Below are 13,822 nucleotides of genomic sequence, written 5' to 3' on the forward strand. Positions count from 1 at the left end.
TCCATTGTTACCCACTCAGGCCCTGGCTAAATGGGAGCCTAGTAGTGAGTGTTTGAATTTCATGAAGACTTTGCACACCAAGGCCAAAGGGCATTGGGGTTAAGAGAACAGCTTTAGAGTCTGATAAACACCCCAGCTGTGCTACTCAGGAACTCCATAAGCTTGGGTAAAGTGATTATTACAGATATCCCTAAAATAGATGGCCAAGCCATGAGGGCAGAACAGATCAGAAGACACATAAATATATGGACAAAATATTTTCTTCCATCCATGTAGATTATCATACCACTCTTAAATGGTGTGGTATTTTAGTAGGGAGGAGCATACAGTATGTAATGGAAAGAGAATGGGTCTGATATCAGAAACCCTAGGTTTGTGTCCAAGCTCCACTCTTACTGACTCTGTGACCTGGCCAAGTTACAGGGTCATTCTAAGGTGGCTGTGAGGATCAAATGAAATCATGTCTGTGAGCATGCTTTGTATACTATGTAGTGTTAAAACCAGCTCAAAAACATACCTTCACCCTTCTTCAGAGTTTCATTTTTGTAATACAGTGGGGCCTTGACTTACGAGTGTCCTGACTAACGAGTTTTTTTGAGATACGAGCTGTCTCTCGGCCAATTTTTTGCTTTGAGTTGCAAGCTCAAAAAAATTGGGGTTATGAGCCAGCTTCAGATACCCCACCACTAGTTGGCACAGCAAACGTCACAGTGATTTGACATACGAGTAATTTGAGTTATGAGCTCCGTCACAGAACGAATTAAACTCGTAAGTCAAGGCCCCACTGTAATACTAGTGACCCAGTGCATGGATTCGTGCACAGTGAAAGGAAATTAATTAGAAGGTGGCCGGTGGGGTGGGCTGGGCGAGACGGGCCCTGGAGCCAACCTCCTGTGGTCCCTCCCCAGCGTCTGCCGAGTGAGCAGGGTCCCTCCAGCAGGTGGGGTCCCTCAGCCTGGCCTGCAGGGATTGGGCCAAAACCAGCTCTCCAACATCCCCCGAGGGGTCCCAGAGTGCAAGAGGGCACTCTGCAAAGTTGCTGTCGTACAGGGTGTGGAATGCAAACGCAAGTGTGCAGTAAACCAGATTTGGGCTGACAGTGCCCCCAACAACAACATAACCCACGGCCGAAGGTGGAATTGCATGGCCCCACGAGGAATTGGACTCCCTCCCCTCTGGTCTCCAGGTGCATCACCCGAGAACCACCGCTGCCAAGTCACTGCAGCTCGGCAGCTCCTGCATTGAGTGTCTGCCCCCTGGTGGTCAGTGTGCATCATAGTGACCAGTCGGACAGTCGGACACTTGGCATATTAGCCTTTTATATATATAGACTAGAGGACCGGTGCACGAATTTGTGCATGGGTGGGGTCCCTTGGCCCAGCCAGCAATTGGGGCCATCACACCCAGTCCCAGTGAGGGCCAGCCGGCCAGGGAGTGACCACGGGAGGGCTCCTGGGTATGTCTGGCCCTCTTGCCCAGTCCCGATCAGTCTGGCCCTTAGTGGTTGGTGCACGTCATAGCGACTGGTCGAGCAGTCGACCAATCGGTCGGACACTTAGCATATTATGGTTTTATTATCTAGGATTATATAGGATAGTTTCCTTACTTACTTAGTGGGGAGAATAACTGCAATAAATAACAGGTCAGGAGTTCTTATGGACAGATCTTTGTTTTATATCCCATTGTACCTAGCACAGAGGTGACATAGGTACCCAATAAATATTTGTGAGATTAAAGATGTGTGCCAATTTCCTCTCCGAATAAAGCATGGAAGAAGGTAACTATCACTGAGTGATTGCTCTTCAGAAATATACTGTATAATCAGTTATCACTGCTTATTTTCTTTAATGAAAAATTTAAAAGCTCATAAACCACCCTGGCTGGTGTGGCTCAGTTGATTGGGGTGTCGTCGCATGGATTCCCAGTCAAGACACATACCAAGGTTGTGAGTTCAGTCCTCAGTCAGGGCATGTACATGAGGCAACGGATAATCTAGCTCTTTCTTTCTCCTTCCTTCCTTGCCTCCCTCCCTCCCTTCCTTTCTCTCTCTAAATAATCTATAAAATATAGTCCTGAGTGAGGATTTGTTTTTTAAGCCCATAAACCATTAAATGGCATGGTTATTTGATGTGCTACATTTCCACATATGTCTAAATTTAGATTACCAGGTTGGCAAGCAAATTATAGTTTCTTTGTTTCATTTTCAGTCAAATGTTTATGGGTATTTTTTAGTAATAGAAAGAAGAGTTTTCCTACCTTAACAGATGAGAAGGATAATCTTCCTATAGAAATGTCAGTGACCAGTGCACTGAAGAAATATGTTTAAAGAGCTTTGCTAATGATGCTTGTATAAGTTAAGGCATTATATTTTCCCACTCTGCTGTTTTTCCTGTTGCAGAAAGATAATATCCCATTTATCTTGTAGTAATTTAGTCAGAAAATATATTTTAAAAGTTTGTTATCTATTAATTCCTTGGGGACTTTACAAGAAAACTGAAAGTGAAAAATCTCAGATTATTGCTTTTTTTTTTTTTTCATTAAAAATAGCTTTATAATCTGTTAGTTTTTCCCTTTTTGCCTCTATCTGATTGATTCTCTTTATATACCCAGGTGCTATACTTGTATTTTTACCGGGATTGGCAGAAATCAAAATGCTTTATGAACAGCTACAGTCTAATTCTCTTTTCAACAACAGACGTAGTTATCGGTAAGTTAATTGCTTTCTGTATCCGCAATCTCTATTGCAGTTATATGCAAAGAAGAGTAACCAGAAAGGTCTTTTTACAGTCATCATCTTCTTTAGATTCTGCTGTCACTCCTCTAGAATACATTTGTTTATGCCAGCTGGAGATAGACAAACCTGTTTGTTCCAGAAAAACAGTCATTCCCATGCCATTAAATAAAAATATTTCTCTTCACTTAGCATAGTGACTCAGCAAATTTGCATGTAATTCTAGTTGCCAGATACAGGGCACGGGAGAAGCCAGAGTTAGTAACAACAAAGAAATGATCCCATTTTGAGAAAAAATAATTTTCAGTAATTTCTATTCTGGTGGAAAGAAACATTGGGTGTGTCTTCATATCGAAGGAGACAACTACTTGACAGATGAAAACTCCCTAGAAATATAAGAATGTAATTTCTTAGTGTACATCACTGTCTCTGCCTCTTGTGCTCTGGATTTAAAAGTAGGGAAAAAATGAATGTGTGCTCTTGTAAAATGTCAACTATTTAGCCTTCTTGATTATTTACTACTGAATTACACTCCAGTTTTCCCCAAGTTGATGCAAGGTTTTGAGTTTCATAGGATGAGTAAATACTTTGTCAGAATCAGAAAGCACCTTCCCATTCAGAAGAGCTGAGCCCTGAGGGTGGGTGGTGATGGGGAAGCTGCTATTCTTGGTGTGATGGTTAAATAGAAATCCACCCACTGTAGTCCAATTTTAGCATTACACTAGAACACTCACTGTGCTTTTATTGCCTTTCAGATGTGTTGTTCACCCACTTCATTCATCTTTATCCAGTGAAGAGCAGCAAGCTGTGTTCATAAAACCTCCTGTAGGTGTAACTAAGATTATAATTTCCACCAACATTGCTGAGACATCCATAACCATTGATGATGTTGTCTATGTCATCGATTCTGGGAAAATGAAAGAAAAGAGGTATTATCTTTTGGCAGTATAAGGGAGGGGCTAAAGATGCCTCATTAGAATGACAAAGCTCTTAATAGTTAATGCTATTAAACTACATGGATTGTGTTTGAAAAAATATTTTATGAAAACTATATAGATATATGAGTGAGTCTATAGTCGGTTCATATTCTTAAAGTCAGGCGGAGATGGAAAGTTTAAGGTTTTGGAAGTAATTAATTAGTTTTCCTCCTTTTTTTATATGCTTTACTTGTGCTTGAATGAAAAAGCATTGATATGGAAGTTGGTATATGTTAATTACTTTGATATTGAAATCATTTCACAAAGTCTACATATATCCAAACATCACATTGTACACCTTAACTATATACAATTTTTATTTGTCAAAAATAAAGATGAAAAAATTTTTTAAAAAGAGAAGATGCACAGTTCAACAACGTTGTTCGACTGTGCATCTCCACCTTAGTGAAGAGTGGGTAATGTTTCTCGTCACCAAGTGATAAAGGGATCTTCAGGAGAATCATTGGGAGGGCTTGGCAGGAGTCCCCTGGATTTGAGGCACAGAAAGACGGAGTGAGAGGCGAAGGCTGCTTAGGCCTGAGGAGACAGAGCTGAGAGGAGAGAGCTGCACTGGAAACCAAGTCACTTCTCTAGCTGACCAGCAAAAATTACAGGTATTTCTCACGGGCCAGATGTGAACTCTGAGGAATCCCTATCGGGAAGGACAATGTGATATCCAATGTTACAAGAGAAACTGAGGCGCATTAAATTTTTCAAGAGTTGACTTGAGCAAACCGATTGGCATTGGGCGGTGCCAAACTGGAAGTGGTTAGGAGCACTTTTTGGACAGGAGCTGTGGGAAAGGCTGTTAGAAAACAGACCAGGAAGCAAAGCAAGAAAATCCTTTGGGAAAACCTAGTTGATTGCTTGTGGTTGGTTAGTCTTAAATTTCATTTTCTCCATATAAATGCATTTATAGGAAAAAAAAAAAAAAAGAAGAAGAGTTAAATAGATTGTATGTAGTAGCGTTCGATACCCTTCAAAGTAGCACTAATTTCCTGCCAGGGACTCAACTATCGCAGAACCCAGAGGACACTGTGTCCTACAGATGGAAGGTGTTTCATTTAATCTCCATGCTAAGTCGAGTCTTGGCCATGTCTTTATAAAATAGCCCTTTCTGACATTTTATTTTTCTTTATAGATATGATGCCAGCAAAGGGATGGAAAGTCTAGAGGATACTTTTGTCTCTCAAGCCAATGCTCTGCAAAGGAAAGGTCGAGCTGGTCGTGTTGCATCTGGGGTCTGCTTTCATTTGTTCACTAGCCATCACTTCAGTCACCAGCTTTTAAAGCAGCAGCTGCCAGAAATACAAAGAGTGCCATTGGAACAGCTCTGTCTAAGGTACATCCATGTTTTCTTTTTTTTAGTAGGAGACATTTTGCTGAGAATGGACATGGAAAGAGTTCTTCAGTGTTACCTATACCATTCCTTTTAAGTTTCTGCACATAAAGATCTGTTACATTGGAGAGGATAGTCCTATAATAGACCTTAAGAATACCTTTGTGAGTCAGAAAAGGAATCTAACATATCGAGAATAAGTTATGGGTTCCATCAATATTAAATCATCACATGGAAAAATCAACAGCCTCATTATCAGGTAGAGCAAAGTGAACAAAAACTACTTAAAAACTCCATTATTTACCAGATGAACAAATAAGAATAAGTATGATAAAATGGAATTTAATGAATGAATGATCAAACTCAACGTTACTGCAGTTGGGAAATCTATGGTTCAACCTATCTGAAAATTTGCTTGGCATTATACAAGAACTCTAAAACTGTCCATGCCCTTAGACCCACTCATCACTTTGGGTCTAAGTGATGTATGCCCATAAAATAGTAACGCAAAGGAAATAAGTTACTTGTGTAAAGATGTTATAGCTCTTCTTTTATCCAGCAAATTTATTTTAAGAGCCTTCCATTTGCCAGAGGTTGGGCTAAGCACAGGGGTACTGTAGGATACAAGTGTTCATGGTGAAGAAACTGGGCAAGCAGATGCCTTGAATTAAGGTAGTAACAATGCAAATGAAGAGCAGTGAAGGGATTGGAGAGAGCTTTGAAGTTGATTGACCCTTGAGGGAGTATGAGAAAAGGGGAAATGTTATATACGTAGCACATATGATTTAATATGGTATCTAGCTTTTTTCCACTTAGATCACATAGATGTTTCACTTTAACATATGCCTTGACAGTAATCCACTTAAATTTTTATTTACCAAAAAATAAAAATGAAAAATAAATAATAATAATAAATCATATGTGAACCTATAAAGGTTCACAGCTTAAAAAGGAAATGCATATAAGTGAAATAAAGAAATATAAGATTTTTTTCCTCTGAAAAATGCTTAAATTCATAATGTAAAACAATAGCTTTTCAAGAGCTGTGAAAAGTCAGGACACAGTGCAGATTGATTTTAGAAACAATTATTATGCAATTTCAGATGTGGGAAAGAGAATAAGTGGATCATTCCAATTTTATTTCATGATTTGATTCCACTATTATGGAAAGAAGCATTTTGAAAGTTTATAGAGAGAATTTTCTTAATCTCAATAAATTTTAGAATCTGAATGTGTTTCTGCAATTTATTGCTGGAGAATGAGGAGACATAAGAGATTTTTTTTTTAACCAACATTGTCTGGCTTATGAAAGCATATATCTAAGAAATTATAAACTACTAGAGGCCCTGTACACAAAATTCATGCACGGCAGAGTCTCTAGCGGCTGCCTGCCAGGGCCTTCCTTCATTCCGCGCTGGCCCCTGGTGGTCAGCACACGTCATAGCAAGTGGTTGAACTCCCGAGGGGACACATTGCATATTAGGCTTTTATATGTATAAATTTTTATTCATGAAAGAAGCTTATTTCTTGGTGTGATCCCATCATAAATAAAATTGTCAAATTATTTTTTTCCCCAGAATTAAAATTTTGGAAATGTTTAGCACTCATAATCTCCAATCAGTGTTCTCTCGGCTCATTGAACCACCACACCCTGATTCTCTTCGTGCCTCAAAAATACGATTACGAGACTTGGGAGCATTAACTACAGATGAAAAACTGACCCCCCTTGGGTATCACTTAGCCTCTCTGCCTGTGGATGTGAGAATTGGCAAACTGATGCTATTTGGGTCTATCTTCCGCTGTTTGGATCCTGCTCTCACCATCGCTGCCAGTTTGGCTTTTAAATCTCCTTTTGTAAGTAAACAACATTCATCTAAAATGGAGTCCAGGCCCCGCCAGCGTGGCTTAGTGGTTGAACATCGACCTATGAATCAGGAGGTCATGGTTCGATTCCCAGTAGGAGCACATACCGGGGTTGCAGGCTTTATCCCCAGTGAGGGACATGCAGGAAGCAGCCAATCAATGTTTCTTTCTCATCATTGATGTTTCTATCTCTCTCTCTATCTCTCTCTCTCTCTCTCTGTCATTTCCTCTCCAAAATCAATAAAAATATATTTAAAAATTAAAATAAAATAAACTAGAGTCCATTGGTCTCTAAGGGGACTGTGGGGCTACAGGGTTATGTGAGCCACCTAAAAATTTTCTTGTACTTGTATGTGAATTTTTCAGGGTACAGTGTCTATAACTTTTATCTGACCCTCAAATAAATCCATACCCCAAGTGAAGATGAAGAACTGGAGATCTAACTTATTAAAATAATCTAAATTTTTTTAATTAAAAAACTGGCTAAACTTGCTCATTATAGGAAAATCAGAAAATGCAAACAAGTACTAGTAAAAGGTCCCTCTGCATGATTTTACCAGGGAGTGAATACATTGGACCACTTCTTTTTTTTAACAGCTTTATTGAAATACTAGAGGTCTGATGCACAAAATTCATGCAAGCGGCTCGGACCCCCCGCAACTGCCTCTGCCTCAGCCCCTGCCCACTGCGGGGGCCGCCTCTGCCTCAGCCCTCGCCCGCCACAGCTTTGTCCAGAAGGTCGTCTGGAGGGACGTCCAGTCTAATTAGCATATTATGCTTTTATTATTATAAATAATTCATCCAAAGTGTACAACTCATTAGTTTTTAATACTGTGTGCAGTCATCACCATAGTCAGATTTAGAATATTTTACCACCTCACTCCCCAGTTCCCTTTAATTCTCCCATCCACTCCAGTCCAGTCTACTTTCTGTCTCTATAGATTTGCCTCTTCTGGACATTTAATATTGATGAAATAATATAATATGTGGTCTTTTCTGACAGGCTTCTTCACTTAGTATAATGCTTTTAAGATTCATCTATATTATAGCATGCATCAGTACTTCATCCTTTTTATGACCAAATAATATTCCTTTGTATGAATATGCCACACTTTATTTATGCATTCAGTACTTGATGGACATTTGTGGTTGTTTCCATCTCAAGTATTTTCTGATTTCTGTTTTTAGTTTTTCTGGTACCAGTTGGTTATTTAGGCATGTGTTCTTTAATGTCCACATACTCATGAGTTTCCCAGTTTTTTCCATTATTGATTTCTAATTTCATTCTATTATGGCCAGAGAACATACTTTGTATCATTTTAGCCCTTTAAAGGTTATTAAGCTTTGAATTATGGCCAACCATATACTCTGTCCTGGAGAGTGTGTCATGTGGACTTAAGAATGGATGTTCTGCTGTTGTTGGATAGAGTGTCACTCGGCCTTTTCACCGTGGCTTGTCTCAGAGAGATCGGGGAATAGATTAATGTACCCATTTTATTCAGCTTTAATGTTATACTTCATAAAATTGTAAACACATAGATCTGCAAAAAGATCTTAGTTCAGTCCCCTCATTTAACAACAAATGACAAAACCAAGGACCTGAGTGGGTAATGTAGCTTACTCAGGGGCATGTGGGTCGGTATTGTTGTGAGTAGGACCTCTGTCTCAAATCGTCTAAATAAACCTCTCACTGGCTGCTTTGTTTTATTGGAATACAGAAATATTAATGTTCATTACAAATACTGATGTCATCCTTAGCCTAAACTTAAGCATCTGCCCTTTGCTGGGTTTTGTAAACATAATGTTAATTTCCCAAATATAATCCTTTTCCCACCGGCCCTCCTAAAAAGGAAGGTGTTTGAAAAGTTAGAATTTTAGATTTCAGATCTAGCTTTCAGAATGAGTGTCTCTTTAATGACATCTTGCCACCAGGAACTAAAAGACCTAGTAGAGCTTATTGGGGTGGACAGACAGACTCACAAGGGCACATAGCGGTAGCTTGCCCGTAATGCCTATAATCAGCCACAAACTGAGTACTCTCTGTGCCACACACACACTTCCCAGGGCACCTTGCTTCAGCAGTAGGAAAGTCCATGTGAAACCGGAGGTAAAATGTGTCCTTCAAATCTGATGTTCCTCACTTAGGTGTCTCCCTGGGATAAAAAAGAGGAAGCTAACCAGAAAAAGTTAGAATTTGCATTCGCAAACAGTGATTATCTGGCCCTTCTACAAGCATATAAGGTAAGTATATAACCTAATAGCTGAGGATTATTCCAGAGCTGGTGCTAAAGACAGAGAAAGTTCATTTTGATTTTCTTCCACATTTAGGGGTGGCAGCTAAGTCTGAAAGAAGGTATGCGAACAAGTTATAATTACTGCAGACAGAACTTCTTGTCGGGCAGGGTTCTTCAGGTGAGTTGTTTCTGTGGCAGTTTGTTCTCATTCATTTTCTATTGGAGTAGCACGTCCGAGGGTGCTGCAACTTCATCTTGTGTGTCCTGCCTTGACACTGAAAATGTTATTTCTGGAATATGCTCAGTTTTACCAGCTGTGTGAGACAGACTCCTGAACTACGCATGACATCGGCCTTCTGTGCTAAACCTTTTCCCTTTTTCAGTGAGCTTGTGTTTACTTACGGGGAGGGCTGGGAAATACAGGCTCTCCGAAGCTTGCTGCTTACTGGAAGTCAGTTTTTTTTTAGTAATTTTACCAGGCATTCTCAACCTGGGTCCATAACCCTTGAAATTGTATGCAAAATCATATCCTTATACATATGTGCCTTATTTTGGTAGAGGAATCATGCTTTTAGCAGGTTCTCAAAGTGGGTTATGAGCATCGTTAACCCCAATCCTCCCCCTAAAACCAAAGAATGAATACTGAACCAGATTTTCCTCGTGAGTTTTCCTTATGCCCATCAGAGGCTACTATGTCAATGATGAGTACACAGGAAAGAAAAAGGTGTATCCTCTTCTGTGTGGTAGCAGGTAGGGCTCTGCCCTCTGTTGTGACAGTGTTTCTAGATCCCCCTCCAAAGTGGCACAAGAAGCCAGATACTGATGGTGCCCATCTTTTTTCTTTTTTAAAAATATATTTTATTGATTTTTTACAGAGAGGAAGGGAGAAGGATAGTTAGAAACATCGATGAGAGAGAAACATTGATCAGCTGCCTCCCGCACACCCCCCACTGGGGATGCGCCCGCAACCAAGGCACATGCCCTTGACTGGAATCGAACCTGGGACCCTTGAGTCCGCAGGCCGACGCTCTATCCACTGAGCCAAACCGGTTAGGGCGGTGCACATCTTTGAGTAATGTTTTACTTGAAGGTTTTGAGGCTGGAAGGGGGAAGAACGTTCCTTTCATATTAAAAGATGGCCTGGAGTAGAACACAAAATTAATGTCCTTAGTACTTACCAGAACCTGACATTATTTATGTATCTCTCTATCCCAGAAGCTCCATCAGAGCAGAGACCTTATCTGTTTTGTCCAACACTCTATCCCCAGTGCCTAGAACAATGCATGCATGCCAGTATTTGCCTTCATTCTCATCTGCCTTTAGATGTACTTCAGGGAGGCATTTTGAGAAAGCAAAGCTTCTAGCTGTATTATAAGTACATCGAAAGCAATAATTTTTCAGTTATGGCTGCACATTAGATTCACCTGAGGAAGCTTACAACAAAAAAGTAAAAATGCCCAGGTTCCACCCCATGCCAGTTTCATTGACTCTCCAGGGGTAGGGCCTCAGCATCTGTTTGCTGTCATTGTTGGGTTGACCAAGTGATTCTAATACACAGCAAGAGTTAGAGTCACTAATCTAAAGGACATTTTTATATGTAAGATGCAATAATACATATTTCCTCTGGTCATTAAGATTTTTTAAGTATAAATTATATTTCTTTTAAATTACAATTTTTACTAAATTTACTCATTCTTTTTTTTCCCCAGGATACATGTAGATTTTGCTGTGCTCTATGAGGTCCATCAAATAGAGTTCCCTCTTTTCACTAAACTCTAGCTTGCTTTAACAAGATGTCAGTGAAAGCCATGTCTTTATTTATGGCATATTTAACTCCGGTTATATTTTGCCATGTTCCATATGTACTGGAGACATTCCTAGAAAACACTCACATTGTCATCAAGAGACAGGATAGTGTTGCTTCGCTCTCGGTTCCCATGATGTCTTTATCTCCTTTTCTGTTGTCTGATGTGCAACTTATATTTGAACAGAAGCCAGAAGAGAAGGAGGTTTGGGCTTTTTCTTTCTCATACTTGTGCTCAGCTACAAAAAGGAGGGTCTAAATCTAAGCCAGTTAATAATGTTCCTATTCCTAGGAAAAGATGTGAGCCAACGAGACCTCAAGGTAAGCGAAAGGGAAAGTGGTGAATGCAGAACCAACCACTCTAGGCTCAGGTAAAGAACTAAGAGGACCTGAGCAGAGCTGCAGGTAGGAAAGACCTAGGCAGTGTCACCTGGAGTCGGGTCCCAAACAAAATTAACTGCATTTTTTGCTGACCTGAGAATCTCCAGGAACATCAGACCTATCCAAAATCCAAAATCCAATGAACATGATTTTTAAGATGTAATCTAGAGGTAAATGGATGATCTTTGGGGTTTTTGTAGCTTATTGATTTCTCTGTAACTATTTAGCTCTGCTGGTTTGCATACATGTAAACTGCCTTTTTGGAAATGACCTGTTTGATGAACCCATATGAGCCTCATTACTGTCCACTGAAGTAATGAGTTTCTGTCTCATTCATCATTGTAAGACTGTCTCCACTTACCTTTGATATGTTGATGCCCCTGCTTAAACACTTTCTCTACTTCTTTCAGGAAATGGCCAGTCTCAAACGGCAATTTACTGAACTGTTATCAGATATAGGCTTTGCGAAGGAAGGACTCAGAGCCAGAGAAATTGAGAAAAGGGCCCTGGGAGGAGATGGCATCCTGGAAGCCACAGGAGAAGAGGTAAAGAATGTGTAATTAGCTCTTATTTCTCTCTAATTCGCACATGGATACTATTTTAACTCAGGAACACATGTAGGCATCCTTCACTCAAGCCTGTGAGCAGTGGTTTTGTGGCAGTCTTGGTTTTCTTCTTTCCACAAATGAGTGTCAGCTAACACTGATAAAACCAGAAGGGTTTTTGTTTTTTAAATTTCACACTGATTCTTGATAAATCCGTAAGAGGTAGAATCGACTTTCCAATAATGTCTTCTTAAATCAGACCAGCTTTTTCCCAACCAATAGTAATTTTTGTATAACTATAGGAAGAACACTTCTTCAAGATGAACCTGATGCCACTCTGTTCTAAGCGAAGTTAGTACTTTCTGGAGGTTGTGAGCATCTCATGAACCAGAATCTTTCTCTCTACTGAGCCTTAGGAACACTGGCTTTGTAGCTGCTTTGCAGAAATCTGGGAAGAGTTTTCATGGGCTTCTTGGAGTGGGTCCTGTGTGAATGTGTTCCGATAGATCTACTTTTCACTTAGAAAATACAATTTTTTTAGCACAGGCATAGAAGTTAGAAGCTTTTGTCTGTTTTAAAATAGAAATCAAATGACATATAATGGTAAATTCCAGGGCACAGACAAAAGTAGCCACATTACTTATGAAATTAATGCTGCATTTCTCTCACAGGCAAATTCAAATGCTGAGAACCCCAAGCTGATATCAGCAATGCTGTGTGCTGCTCTGTATCCAAATGTAGTGCAGGTAACAAAATGCTTTTCCTGGATTCTCCCACAACTTGTCTCACTTGGAGCCAAGGATATAAGTTAAGTCATAGCATTAATCATCTCACACATGCAAACACACACACAGCCTTTTAAACTTAGTGTATATTTCTAAACCTTCACTTCCTTAACCTGTTTAGATGCATTGTTCAAGAACTTTTATTGTATAAAATGGGTTGCTTCTTTAATCCTTCTGACATATTATGACATTCCAGGAATTAAAATGGACATATATGTTACTTTCTCAGCAAACCTATGCCTAAATAACTATCCTTCTGTGTTAGATAGGAACTTGATTTGACTACATTTCTCTTATGCCCTTTCCCTGGACTAAAATTAGACTAAGAACAAAGTCAAACAAGTCAGTGCTTTGCCATGGACCACCTGTGCCAACGCACTTCTGGAAACCCCTTGTTGGGCTCTCATCTGAGTTCTCATTATCCAGTCCTTGTCACCTTAGAATTTGAGTTTGTTGGAGTACTGAATCACTTCTCTTTTAACTTTTTGTTAAATTCTCAGTTGACATTCACTGATTTATGGTTCGTTTTCTGCTTAGTACTTGCATGTTTTTCAAATCATTTGAAATTTATTTTTAAAAAATCATTTGGAACAAAACCATGGAGACAAAAATAAAATCGGGGGTTGGGGAGGTGACGAATAGGCAGAGCATAGTAGATTTTAGGGCAGTGAGAATAATACATATCATAATAAGGATACATGCCATTATACATTTACCCAAACCCATAGAATATATAACACCAAGAGTGAACCCTAAAGTAAAATATGGATTTTGGGTAGTTGTGAGGTGACAAAATTTACTGTCATAAGCCCCCCATAATGAACACTCTCAAACTTTTGGTAGGAATAAAATTGATACATCCTTTCTACATAGCAGTTTCATTTCTAAAGATTTATTATTAAGAAATAATTGCATCTATAGATATAAAGTGGTAATATGCAAATTAGCCGGGCATTACAACCGGCTCAGGAGGAAGCTGCATCACAGCTGCTCAGGAGGAGCTGCGCGCAGGTGGGCAGGAGGGGACTGCGTGACACCCCCACCCCCTCAGCGGACACACACCAGGGGTGGGGGCGTGCTCCAGTGGCCATGGCACAGCTCAGAGCATGCCCCCAGTGGGTGGCAATGGCGGCAGGAGCGAAGCAGCCTGAGTCCTGGGTGCC

At 40.0% G+C, this 13,822-nt stretch overlaps 1 protein-coding gene across 1 annotated transcript in view; it reads left to right on the top strand.

Annotated features, from left to right (window-relative positions):
• DHX57 (DExH-box helicase 57) overlaps positions 1-13,822 on the top strand; it is a 48,189-nt gene that overhangs the window by 27,728 nt on the left and 6,639 nt on the right. Inside the window, exons 14-21 of the mRNA XM_081101260.1 lie at positions 2,611-2,707; positions 3,487-3,660; positions 4,850-5,050; positions 6,625-6,901; positions 9,056-9,151; positions 9,239-9,322; positions 11,740-11,874; positions 12,546-12,620. Of these exons, the coding sequence (XP_080957386.1) occupies positions 2,611-2,707; positions 3,487-3,660; positions 4,850-5,050; positions 6,625-6,901; positions 9,056-9,151; positions 9,239-9,322; positions 11,740-11,874; positions 12,546-12,620 (1,139 nt within the window). The remainder of the gene's footprint in view (positions 1-2,610; positions 2,708-3,486; positions 3,661-4,849; positions 5,051-6,624; positions 6,902-9,055; positions 9,152-9,238; positions 9,323-11,739; positions 11,875-12,545; positions 12,621-13,822) is intronic.

The sequence above is a fragment of the Myotis nattereri genome (genome assembly GCF_964212035.1).
Source record: "Myotis nattereri genome assembly, chromosome: 10".
Taxonomy (NCBI): Eukaryota; Metazoa; Chordata; class Mammalia; order Chiroptera; family Vespertilionidae; genus Myotis; species Myotis nattereri.